The sequence below is a fragment of the Triturus cristatus genome, chromosome 4_2 (genome assembly GCF_964204655.1).
Source record: "Triturus cristatus chromosome 4_2, aTriCri1.1, whole genome shotgun sequence".
NCBI lineage: Eukaryota > Metazoa > Chordata > Amphibia > Caudata > Salamandridae > Triturus > Triturus cristatus.
Genome location: NC_140586.1, coordinates 9,310,883 through 9,324,359, shown reverse-complemented (window position 1 = coordinate 9,324,359; position 13,477 = coordinate 9,310,883). Strand labels below are relative to the sequence as shown.

The 13,477-nt window shown below is 46.0% G+C and overlaps 1 protein-coding gene and 1 long non-coding RNA gene across 3 annotated transcripts in view; one reads left to right on the top strand and one right to left on the bottom strand.

The window, feature by feature from the left end:
* LOC146832809 (uncharacterized) overlaps window positions 1-13,477 on the top strand; it is a 225,595-nt gene that overhangs the window by 172,245 nt on the left and 39,873 nt on the right. The gene's annotated exons all lie outside the window — the stretch shown is intronic.
* The window catches only part of STX18 (syntaxin 18), a 485,190-nt gene continuing 479,394 nt past the window's right edge, over window positions 7,682-13,477 (bottom strand). For both annotated transcript variants that reach the window (XM_085600234.1, XM_085600235.1), the window contains exon 11: window positions 7,682-7,894. In XM_085600234.1, the coding sequence (XP_085456360.1) occupies window positions 7,799-7,894 (96 nt within the window). In that variant the 3' untranslated portion in view covers window positions 7,682-7,798. The remainder of the gene's footprint in view (window positions 7,895-13,477) is intronic.

Sequence of the window (13,477 nt, the reverse complement as noted above, 5' to 3'; positions counted from 1 at the left end):
GGACGGAGGCATCTTGCTGGACACTGAGGTGAAGAGGGGAGGGTGCCTGGCATTTGGACCAGAGCGCTTTACAGGGGCCTGGGCCACGTAGGTGTTGGAGGGGGCGCCCACGCACTACGGGATAGGACAGCGGACAGCCAGCTTTCTGCCTCTCCCGCCATTTGCCTGTACCCCAGTGTGGCCCAAAGGACGCAATACACCGGAGTAGGGCGACTCCTGCGCAAAGGGCGGAGGAGGGGGGTGCCCCTATTGTTTCAGCTTAAGGTCCGGTGAGTGAGTTGGAGGGGCGGTCCACGCAACTCAGCTATGGTACTTCGGAGGCGACGGAGCGCACAGGCGCGCTGAAGGGCCTGGTGCGGACGGAGAGTGGTGGGTGCTCCTGCAGCGGCTGAGCATGGGGCCAATGCTGGACGTCACGAACTTGACCTTCTGAGCCAGCGAGGAGGGCAGGGGGGTGGGAGATACGGACGTCGGGAGCCCCTCTTGGCTTGGAGTGCAGCACGCTATGGTCCCTCCTAAGGGGCGCAAAGACAAAACTCTGAAGGACCTGTTTGCGAAGGTGCAGGTGGCCCAGCACCCAGACGACATGGGGACATGCGGTGCTCGCCCGGCAACGGCAAACGGTGAGGGTGCAGAACCGATTACCTAGGCCTTCCTGGAGTCCATGTTTGCAGGCCTGAGGGACGATATTCACACCCTCAAGCGGGAGTTCACGGCAGTACTCAGAGAGGTACGCAGAGACGTGGACAGCATAGGGGAGAGAGTGGCCGAGTTGGAGGGCAAAAGCGATGGACGGGACACGGAGTTGGCGGCGCTACAGCGGGAGGTCATCAGGATCCACGATCAGCAGGTAGACCTACAAACACACATGGAGGATCTGGAGAACCAGTCCCGGCGCCACAATATACGGATCCGAGGAGTGAGGATGGACGACGATTCGAAGGACCTTTTCAGGTACGCAAGAGAGCTCTTTAATCATATTTTGGGCCGACCACTCGAGACAGAGCTACGGATTGATCGAGCTCACAGGGTGGGGCCCCCGCGGGCGCAATCCGCCCCGCCGCCGGACATATTAGTGTGCGTTCAAGACTACCGCACCAAAGACGATATAATGAGAAAGGCCCGCCAGATACACCCGGTGTTGTTCCGTGACCAACAGCCGGTTTTGTTCCAGGACCTCTCTACCCTCACCCTGCACAAACGCAGGACCTTCAAGCCAATCACCGCGCATCCCCAGCAACGCAAGATTCCTTGCAGTTGGGGCCATCCTTTCCGATTGGTGTTCCGGATTGACAATACGCTCTATCAATTGCGCTCCTTGGCCGAGGTGAGTAGATTGCTGGGAGTGGAGTTACCAGAGGGTGACGGCGAAGACGACGGTCCCCCAATGGAGGTCAATGACTCGCGGCCCAGATGGCGTCAGCAGGGACGGCGCCCCAGGAAACCCCCAATGGCAGAAATACTCAAAGGCCAGCAGGCAGCGCTGGAGTCAGTATCCACGGAACTGACCGGCTCCCAGTCTGACTGACCCCGGTAGTAGCGAGGGTCTGGCTAGTTAAATGTTCTCTACACGGGTCGTTGGCGGGAGGGGGGCGTCCCACCGCAGGCCACCTACTCCATGATGCCACCCTTCCACTCACCGGGAGGTGGAGGACAATGGGTTACGACAAACGGTTACGACAAACGTTTCTTCTTGGTTGTTTTTTCTGTTTCTGTATTGGGGACTTTGTTGGGGGGGGGGGGGGGAAGAGTCAGGGTTCCATGTCCACCTCCGGGGGGGGGGGGGCTGCCGGGGTTCCGTCAGTTGACGCCACACAAGCAGGCTCCTCACTCCGCACTTCCACCAGGCGTTCTTCTAGATCTTGATAATGCAGTCTGGCTCCATGAGACATCATAAATCCCGGCTTCCACACTTAAAATACCAACTCTCAATGTTCGGGGTCTCAACAACCCCGTTAAGCGTAGGGCGGTTTTATCATGTCTTAAACTCCCAAGCCGATCTATGCCTTCTGCAGGAAATGCACCTACTAGCTAGGGACTGCCACAGTCTCCGATCACGGAAATTCCCGACACAATTCTTTTCCTCCGGCCCTACCAAGTCCGCAGGGGTGGAGATTTTGGTGGCGCAACAGTTCAAGGGGGAGGTCCTGCGGAAAGAGGCAGAAATAAGGGGTCGGCTGTTGGCCTATAGATTCGCCCTGGCCACCATGACTTTCACTGTGGGTTCCATCTATGCCCCGAGTGAGGGCCAGGAACAATTTCTCCACTCCGCTCTAACTGACATCACGGCAACGACAGACCGCCACATTATTATCGGGGGGGATTTGAATCTTGTTTTTGATAATACACTGGACAGATCCTGTCAGCGGACGCACCAAGCCGGAGCGCTCTCGTCACTGGGGATGGAACGGATGGTGGATCTAGGGCTTTGTGATTTGTGGCGTAGTTTCCATCCGCATACTCTTACTATTCTCACGCCCACAAGACTTATGCCAGACTGGATTATCTGTTGGTATCTACTTCGGTCCGAGCGATAGCGACAGGGGTTGAGATAGGGGTTGCCTCACTCTCCGATCATGCACCGGTGGTTGCTATTTTCACCCTTCCACCCTCGTCACAACCTGCTAGGATATGGCGCCTTCGAAACACCCTCCTACATCGAGCAGACGTGGTTACGCACATACAGGGCTCCATTACTGATTTCCTGGCACATAACGCTAACACTGACACGACTCTGGCTACACAGTGGGCGGCGCTGAAGGCAGTCCTCTGGGGGGAGTTCATTGCCATATCGGCGGCAGATAATGCAGAGCGAAGGCGTAAATGGGACGACCTCACACGACGGACAAGAGAACTGGAGCAGATGCACCAGAGAACGGGAGCCCCCCGTGTGTGGCGTCAGCTAAAAGTGAAACGTCAACAACTCGCAGCCCTGGATCAGGATAGGGCGGTGTTTGCGGCCCTGAGGTTGAAACATGCCTTCTACACGGGGGGATAGGTGCGGGCGCCTTCTTGCCCACAAGTTACGTGAAGTCCGACAGAAGCAGGGGGTCCGTGAAATCTGCAGAGGAGACGGCACGCGAGTTTCGGAGGACGGCGCCATCGCTGAGGCGTTTCGCGATTTTTATGCTACGCTATATACTGCCTCACCGTTGGAAGGGACGGAGGGGGTCGACTTTCTGGACTCTGTCACTCTCCCAGCCCTGACTCAGGCACAGGCCTATTAGAAAAGGACATACGAGTCGAGGAGGTAATTGCTGCCATAGCCCAGCTGAAGCTTGCAAAGGCCCCTGAGCCCGATGGCTTCCCAGCCATCTTCTATAAAAAGATTTGTACCCGTCTTGCTCCTCTCCTCACCCAACTCTTTAATTCCTTTTCCGCACCCGGGGTGATCCCTCAGGATCTTCTAGAGGCCTCCATAGCAGTAATCCCTAAACCGGGGAAGGACAGGGCTCAGTACGGCGCGTACCGCCCCATTTCCCTTTTAAACGTAGATCTTAAACTGTACACAGGGATTTTGGCCAATCGTCTCGCACCCCACATGCCTGGATTTATTGACCCGGACCAAGCGAGTTTTATTCCGGCGCACCAAAAATGCTCTCCATTTAATAGAGAAGGCTTCGCGCACGGAGGGAGAGTATATGCTACTCACAATTGATGCTGAGAAGGCATTCGATCGAGTTCATTGGCCGTACTTGGAGCACACACATTTTTAATTGTTATAAGTTTCCGTCTGCTTCTGTCCGGGTGAACGGCTACACGTCCACTAGATTCCCGATAGAGAGGGGCACCAGGCAGGGGTGCCCTCCATCACCCCTCCTTTTCGACGCCTACATGGAACTGCTGGCCCAGCGGCTTAGGCAAAACCCAGCGATCTCTGGAATCCGGTTCGGGGGATATGTCCACACCATCAGTCTGTACGTAGATGATGTGCTGATCTCGTTATCTAGTCCACGCACGGCGTTGCCGGCATGCCTTGCAGAGCTGGCACCTTTGCGCGGGTTTAACGTCAATGCCGACAAATCGTTGGCCCTTGATCTCTCCCTGTCACGATCCACCCGGGAAGATAGTCTGGGCCTGCTGCCCATTCAATGGGCCCAAGAAATAATTCCCTATCTGGGGATTCAGTTGGCGCCCACTTTCCCGCAAGTCGTTGCTATCAACTATGCTTCCCTGCGCCGGAAGATCCGTCGGGAACTTGGTCAATGGAAATATAGCCCCCTCTCGTGGCTGGGGAAAATTGCAGCGGTCAGGATGACCATTTTGCCCCAAATTCTCTATCTCTATCGCACCATTCCTCTACATCCGCCCACTGGTTGGATGCAGCAGACCCAGGCTGAACTTGCCCAGTTCATTGGGCACGGTCGGAAGCCGCGCATGATGCGGACGTTGTCAACTCTGTCCCCGGAGGTGGGTGGTCTGGGAATTCCCGATCTACAGCTTTACTACCAAGCAGCCCAACTGCGACACTTGGTCGAATGGAGTCGTTGGGAATCGGAGAAACATTGGTTGTTTGAGGACCAAGCGGTAGCAGCGCGGTCTTTGCAGGAGATCCCCTTTCTCCGCAAGCAACATAGGCCCCTTAACCTGTATGCCTCCTATATAACCCGGGTTCCTCTTGAAGTGTGGGATCGCACTAATATTAAGCACGACCTCACCACCTTTCCCTCCCCGCTTACTCCTCTACTGGACAATCCGGATTTCGCTCCGGGAATGGACCAGGTGGCCTTTGCGGCATGGAAACCGGCGTGTTGTCGTTTCCTGTACCATTTATATGGGGTAGATGGGGTTATCCCCTTTCAGCAATTTTAACAGGAATACGCGCTGCCGAAATCGGAAAAGCTTAGGTATTTGCAAGCTCGTCATTGGGCGCTTGATGGGCGAGTTCGTCCGGCGGCGGATAGACGCTTCTCCCCCTATGAGCGATGGCTCATTACTCGCACGTCGGACAAACAACTAAACTCGGACTTGTATAAGATGCTTCAGGTTAGACTTGCACACATTCACAACCCTGGTAGGGCGTGTTGGGAGAGGGAGCTAGGCAGGTCACTCAGCCACAAGGAGTATATGGCCCGGCATTCAGCTTATCATATGGGGCTCACCAATACTCTCACGAAGGTGGTCACATATTGGTACTACACCCCAGAACGTCAACATTCAATGGACCACACAAGGGAGGCTCGGTGTTGGAGGGGGTGTGACCATGTAGGTACACTGGTGCACTTGTTGTGGGAGTCTGAACATATTCAGCCCTATTGGACACAGGTGATCGACGAGGTAGATAAACACTTTAACACTGTGCTACCCCGATTCCCAGCGTACATCTTGCTTGGTCTTCCCAACCCCTTGACTTATCCGCTTCGATCACGCAGAGGTCGGCAAATGGCAATAGCCCTGGGGTCGGCGATACAGAACATCCTTACTCACTGGCGTACCCCTACCGTCCTGACCTTCACGGGTTGGCTGTATCGTTTGTGGTACGTCCTCGGAATGGAGAAATTCACGCTGACCATGGCGGGAGAGGGCTCCAAGTATAGAGAGTTGTGGCAGCCTTTTCTGGCACTTTTGGCTACTGAATTTCGAGAGATCACCTGCCCACATTATCTACGTTTATTATGCCTAGTGGACACACCAGGGACAGAGGGGAGATGGAGTCACATCAGGGGGACTGGGAGTACTACAGGGTGGACATGGAACGGGGGGTTGCTGGCAGGGAAGGCGGGGGGGGGGGGGGTTTGGTGGCCTCTTTTTTTTGGGGGGGGGGGGGTGGTTCACGGGTATATTAGCCTTTGCTTCGACTTGGGGTGGTTGACTTTCAAAGGCGTATGCCTGCGATTGGAAACGCCTTTCTAAGATTGGTTCATTCAGATGCATGCCCGATGCAAGTATAGTTCGGATAGCTTAACCGGTCAGAATTGCTTTGTGTGTTTGTTTTTTTTCTTCTTTTTTTGGAAATTCAAGAAAGACTCAAACCGATACATGGAGCGCCTTCCAGGGCCTATAGACCTTAGCTGGTCACTTCTTCAGGTAAGGGGGCGTTTTGCTCATTAGCTCATGATCGTACTTGACAGTTCATTTCCCCTTCCCCATTCTTTCAGACGCGGCCGGCCCGGATGGGTTGTAGGCGGCATGCTGTGTTTAGGTTGGAAGTGTCTGCTTTGACTTCTGCTTTGCTTTGCCTTGCTGATATACCTGCGCAGTAACACGCCGGGCCGCTGGGTTGTAGGCGCTAAGCTCTTGTACCATTGACGGTGTTCTTTCAATAAAATAGATTTAAAACTAAAAAAACAGAATGCATTCACCTACAATCGATTTTGAAAAGTTTTGTTCAGATGGGCCATCGGCAAGCAGAAAAGTTATAGTTGTGTTTCCCATTCATATTGTCAGAGCAATTTTGATGCATCACTTAAGGTCCATTTTGAAATAAATTTTGACCTGGTGTAAATATGTCCTGTTATTTTCAAAGCTTTCATGGTATATTGACTCATCAGTTTGGAAAAAAATGAATGTACTGAAAATTTAATTGAAAATAGAATCAGATTGTATCAGACTAGTGGTGCACCAGAACATAGACCCCCTTTATCGCGATAAGTGAAGAATGAAAATTCCTCTTGAGCAGTTGGTTTCTTTCACAGTATATAGTAGATTGGGGACTTCTAGCCAAGGCCACTTAGGCATAGCATTGGTGCTAAATTCGTTCCTAGTAGCAGGATTTTACAGGTTATTGAATGTGTGTGTTTCTTATCTAAAAAGCGTCTCAATTTGGGAAATCTGTGGGAATAATTAGCTGACATTTCTGCTTTTCCATCACAAATGGAGAAGAGGTCCCAATTCAAGCTACCCATTGCGTTCCACATCATGCTGAGTCTCCTTTATTCCCCAAGATTTAGTTTCCCCTTCATGGGGCATCAACTTGGTTATAACACTCCTCAAGGTAGGTCAATTTGAGCCTATGCATCCTTGTTCCCCAAGCTGCTGACAATGAACAATGTGCTCTTGGTGGCCATCAATGCAGAGTTCCTGTGCAGTATGATCCCTCCTTTCTGCATTGTTTCTATCACACTAAGTTGACAAACAAATTCGGTCATCATTTTCCAAAAATGTGTAAATAGATATCCAAATACACAAACAAATAAACCTTTATGCTTTACTTTCCCTTTCCTCTCTTTTCAAAACAAGAAAATCAGCTGCACAGCCTTGATTCCGAGATGGTACTTAGCTTATTGATTGACAAAGACCAGACAGTATCAATTGAGATACCAAAATAGGGTTTGGTTTTATGGAAATTCAAAAAGAGCACGCAAGTTTCAACCCAGTCCATCTCTAAATCGACAAGATCTGCGACAGCATGCTTTATGAGCTTACAAATATTCATTTAGAAGGTATACAAACTGATTCTTCTAGGAGGATAGCACAGACGTTAGTACTATTGAGAAGGGTCATGTTATCTGCAAAATGGACTTACGCCCATTTCCTCCTTTGGTTTTGTCTTTTCTTAGGATCAGCCATTGTCAAAGACACCACACATCAATGTACATACTGAATACCATGATCGTCACTGGTGGTTTGTGTGTGTATATGGATACATTGTTTTCTGGAGATATCTTGACATGTTCATTTGATTCTGCCACACATTTCGTTGAGGTCAAAAAAATTATTTTGGATATAAACAGACACACACTTTCGAGATTAAATAATATTTATATCACAGAAGTTAACACTATACACAATGTGCATACTGCCTTCAATGTGCAAAATGTATACAGTACAGAGCTACTTGATTTTTTTTCTCTTACTATCAACTATCATACCAGTCTAGGAAAAGAAGTGAAAACGAACACATCACAAGAAAGAAAAGAATCCACACTCGAAATCCAGCATTATTCTTAATTGCCTGTGGAAAGAAATATGTTTTTTTAATTATAATGCACATAACAATTTTAAGAATTCAACTTTGTGAACATAATCTATCAATTTAGTAAAAATAAGTGAAAGGAAATTACACTCAGAATTATACAACAATTTAATGAGGTATGTTCAAAGGAGGTAGCCAATGAATCACATTTCATGAATTCCTTACTGCCGGTACGTAAGTGGCCATCAAGCTGGTTGACTGCAGTCAACTGCCATCTTTATTTCCATACTGTCACTAAAATGGACTGTCGCATGCCTCTTAGAATGTTTTTCTTCATTAAACACTATTTCTTGGATTCACATACTCAAACTAAGAATAGGTTTGGTCATACTAAGCCTCATCAGTTTTTGGTGTAGCATGTTAATCAGCTTCTTGTTCGGAACTGTTACTCAAGCCTGCCTCCCTTGGGGAGTATTGCCAAGGAGTTTTTCAGAAGATGTGAAATCTCTGAGAAGACATCTCCATCACAAGAACAAACTAAGTAACAACAGTTTCTTTGATTCATCATCACTTCACCATGCCCAGATTATCGGTGGATGTTTTTGGTAACGGTTTGTTCAAAATTGGAAACTCTTTATTATTCAGGTTTTTCCTCTTAGTTTCTTTAAAGCACAGAAATTACGCAGAACTTTCATCACAGGCACCAGATAGTGCTTTATTATCCATGCTGTTAAATTAGGAGACATCTGTGGCTTTATTAATTGCGGAGTGGTTGCAGCGTCACATTCCGACTATTGCTGGGATCTAAATTTTCCATATTTAATCTGATACTTTGCGGTATTTGAGACAATATCTAAAGGGAGATAGAGTATGTTAGAAATGGGGGTCTCTAGTTGGCAGTGGTAGGTACCTTTATCCAGATAGGGACCCTTGCTTCTAGTCCAGGAAAGGGGGATGCACACTTTAGATAACCCCTGATCACCCCCTTGGTAGTTTGGCATGAGCAGACAGGCAGCTTAGCGTTCGAATCATGCAGAATGTGACACCAATATGAAACTTTGCACAGGGCTTAATATTAATAATAAGGTACAAAATGAGTGAAGATATAGACCCCAAAAATCGTATGGCTACCTTGCCCCTATAAAGTCATAAAAGAAAATGGCCACCACTATTATTGAATAGCGATTATGAATCTAATGATAGGCATCCATCACATCATTTCACATGTTTTTCTGGTCGGGAATGCCAAAAGCAGTACATATTCTGCATTTTAGTTGACCCCTGACTAAGTATGTGAAATTTTTAATGGATCCAGTAAGTAAAGACCTTATGATGTAAATAAAAAGCATGTTTTACTACCCTTGTATATTAACAAATAATTTTTCTGTTGCAGGTTTCTGAAATTGTCAAAAGATTATCCGCTGTCAATTAGTAAAAATGTCTACCAAAGGAAGATGTTTGATTTGTCATTATTAATGAAGAGTTTACATCCAATACACAACATGTTGGAACTGAGGTTTATTGGGATCTGTGTGTATTATGTTAACAAGATTTACCAGAAGTGTGTCTAGCGAATAGTAAACGTTCTGATTAAGGAATTGGGTACAAACGTTTTCTTGATGATCTGCTAGCTTTTGACGAAATAAAAGGACTTCCATCAATCACCAATACAAAATTGTTAAAAAATCATGATGTAGTTTAACAACTGCTGAAAGAAAACTGGACACTTCCATAAAACGTGTAGAAACAAATTTGCCAAACACAATCCTGCAAGGTTATCAAAAAAAACTAAACTAGTTCAAGACAGTTTTCAAGAGAGTACTTCAGGGTGTGCGTGTGCTTCATTTATAGTTGGTGAATTGAAAAATACGTGTTTCGTCTGTGATGAAGTGTCAGGAGCAGAGCTTATAAATGTGGGTACACAAATTGAGTAAACCAGTTTGAGATGGTGCAGTTGCATTAAGTGACTCAAAAGTACTCTGCAAGTTAAGTGGTGGTGATATGGTTGCGACGAAATCGAAGTAACACAAAAAGTGTCTTGTTCGTTTTTATAATCAGCTTCGGCAAATACAGAACAAAGACAAAAGCCTTCGCTTTTGTCTTTGTTCTGTATTGACAATAATCTATGACATGGCATTAGGTGAAATTGTAACTATCTCAAAGATAAAATTCTGAAGTATCGCCAGTATTTACTTTATCTCACAAATCAAATGACTCTTAGTTCGTCATATGACAGAATTAGGTGTAGAAAATGCCGACAAATATGTACACTGCACACGATTAAAAGAAAAGATTCCTACAATCATACCAGAACTTACAGCTTAACCAAATGGTAAGGATATTCTTTTAATACGCAAAAACGATATAGGAGAAAATATATTCAGTATCCGTAAACAAAATGCTCTTCAGGATGGTGTCTGCTTGGCCAATGCAGCTGCTATTATTATTCGAAAAGAAATGTTTCAACTTAAAGTAGATAGATTTAGTGGATAGTCTGAGCAAAACAGCCCAAAAAAGTCAGTAGGGAATGCTATGCTAAACCTAATATGAATGATTAAGAAAGGTTGTAACATTTCAATTGACAGCACAGTAAATGATAAGAGGAGTTCAGCTTTGTCAGTCTCACAGCTTGTTCAGTATCATACCAGTATGTGTAATAAGGCAAATCCTAAAGGAAACATCCGTCACAAAAAAGATAATGATACTCCACTACCTCTTTATATTGGATTGGTGAATGCTCAAACTTGAAAAACGGGAATTAGTTGGCAAACTGCACAAATTGGGCGTATGCGCGTCATATGAGTGTGTTCGAAAAGTGTCAGCAACAATAACTATCAAACAATACAAGCAATGCTGCAATGACAGGGTTGTGTGTCCAAAGGCCTTCAACTCTCCACTTTCACTTGTGCTGCAATAGACAATATCGATCACAATTCTTGTCATCTTCATCCACTTAGTCATTCCACAGAATGGCCATATCTCTGATACAAAGAAAATCAGATGCACAGGATATATCATCCTTCTTAGAAATTGAAGAAAATTAGTGGACCAAGAAATGTACTTCATCCCTACTGCTATTTGCAGTTACCACGTACAACAACAAAAAAACAGACAAATGTACCTGTAAGTAATATCAATTCCTTCCAGCCTCCTCCTATTCATGATGAATCCAAGTCAGATGAATGCCTGCAGATGATTCAAACTCTTGTGCTCCATAATCTAACCAATATAAGCCACACCAGTTGGACTGCATTTCACACTAACAGAAGTGGTTCTGTCACAAAAAGACAGTATATTGCTACCTTTTTTAAATGAGTCAATAAATTCTCCTTTTATGGTACGCCACTGCTTTGATGTACTAAAGCCACAATGGCCAAAATTAATCCAAATCCGACTCCTGTGGTGACGTGATCAGCCAGTCTATGCAACAGCTAAACAATTACAGTGGTTACTTCCAGAATTGTATGAGAAGACAAACTGGTAGTCATGATGGGCGCGGATGTTTGGCAACTCCGCGTTCCGAGTAGAACGCAAAGTTACTGAAAAACTCAGCCCTCTGCAACGGAGCGCAGTTTTTTTTGTGTCTGCGCGCTCAAATGCATATTCGCATGCGTGGGTGCAACATTCGCCAGCGCCAAGAGTTTTGGTAGCCGGCCATACGGTCCGCGAGAGTGTTCGTTCACGAACACATCATTCGAGCGTGCCATCGGACTTCCGGCGGAAGTTTTGTGAAGATCGCGATGTTGAACACGCAGAATTTGCAATCTGGAGAAGAATAATCTCTCAAGCAGCATCAAAACCTTCTCGAAATGATGATTTGGGTTTAAAAACTCATCAGATTGACATTTGGCTGTACTTTTCTGTGCAAGGGGTCCTTTTTCTTTTTTTACCTTTTTTTTAAAGAGAAAAAAAGTGCCCGAGAGTCTCCAACTTCCTGTTCAGCAGGCTCCTCCCAGTGCTTTTGTCCATCTCCTGTTCACTTTTCATTTGGGTTTGGAGCTCGAAGGATCACTCTTTGTGTCTGCTGCATCGTATATCATTGGATTTGAGGATGTTTGGATTTGAGATTTCAGAAGTAAGTTGGAAAATTGGTGTTTGTTTGATTGGGGCATTGCACCTAATTTTTTTTGTACATTTCATAGTTTTTTTAAATGTATTGTTGTGGCCTGTATTCCAGTACGGACCGAGTTCGTTGTTTCTTTATATGTAATTTTTCTACTAGTTTTCTTTTATAATGGAAACATGTTGCTAAGTTTACTACATTTTCTCCACCTTCTGCAATCAATTTGCAATATTTATTTAATTCACTAGCCCAGTAGTCTACCAATAGGCCTTTCAGCCAGTAGGCCTAGAGCTACTCATGGGTGCATGAAGCAACTGTTTCTGTGGTGTCTTTTGAATTTAAATATTTAGGGCATGGATGGCATTCAACTGAATTGCAAAATGTGTTTTGTTTGGGGGGGGGGGGGGGGTATTTCACTTCTTTTGTGTGTGTTAAATAAATGCCTTTGTTGGATGAGTGTGGTGTGGCTGTTGTGTAACTTGCAAACCTTTTTTAGCCCTGTGAATTTTTGTTTTTGCATTGTTGCATTAAAGCAGTGTTGTTTAGCATGCCTCCTTTGTTTGGCCTTATAGGCCGGCTCTAGTTCATTGTTTTACAGGCCTCCTGCTTGTTGTGACTGTGAGTGACCATGTGGCTGGTGGCCATTTTGTGGTGGTAGTTAGTGTGCTGCTTTTGCCATAGGCCTACATGTCTTTCCTTTGTTCCTCTTGGCTTACTGCTTCTTGTTGTTGTGACTTGGCCATGTGGCTGGTGACCATTTTGTTAAGGCAGCCAGTGTGCTTTTGCCATAGGCCTGCATTGTCGGTCTTCCCTTTCTTCTTGTTGTGGTGGTGGCCTGGCCATGTGGCTTGCGGACATTTTGTGAAGATAGCCAGTGTGCTTATGCCATAGGCCTGCATTGTCTGTCTTCCCTTTCTTGTTGTTGTGGTGGCCTGGCCATGTGGCTGGCGGCCATTTTGTGAAGGCAGCCAGTGTGCTTCTGCATTAGGCCTGCAGGCCTTCTTTGTTGTGTCCATGCCTGTTGATTTGCATGCAATTTTTTCTTCTTTTACCCAGCAAAAAATGCAGCACAGATCATTACATTTTCTAATACATTTGCAATATTATTGACTTGAAATGATTAGCTATGTGGCCTAGTCTGCCAATGGGTTTTCCAACCAATAGGCCCAGAGCAACTCATGGGTGCATGAAACAACTGTCTCTGTGGTTTCCGTTGAATTTAATCATCATTTAGGGCATGGATGGCATTGGATTGAATTGCAAAATGTGATTTTTTTTGGGGGGGGGGGGGTGTATTTCACTGTGTGTGTTCAGTCAGTCAAAAGTCTTTATTCAGCTGTATACCAGTCATAAAAGAGTGCATCATAAAGAACATTTCAGACAAACTTACAAATAAAAATACAGACATCTAATAATAAATCAATGACAGTAGCAGTTTGTTATCTAAATATCAATATCATGAGCAGTTAATTCCACAAAGAAACATCTTAAAACTTGAGCACAAGATATATATGAGATCATAAAATCATTTTCCAACAATGTCCCATAGCCGAAAAGCC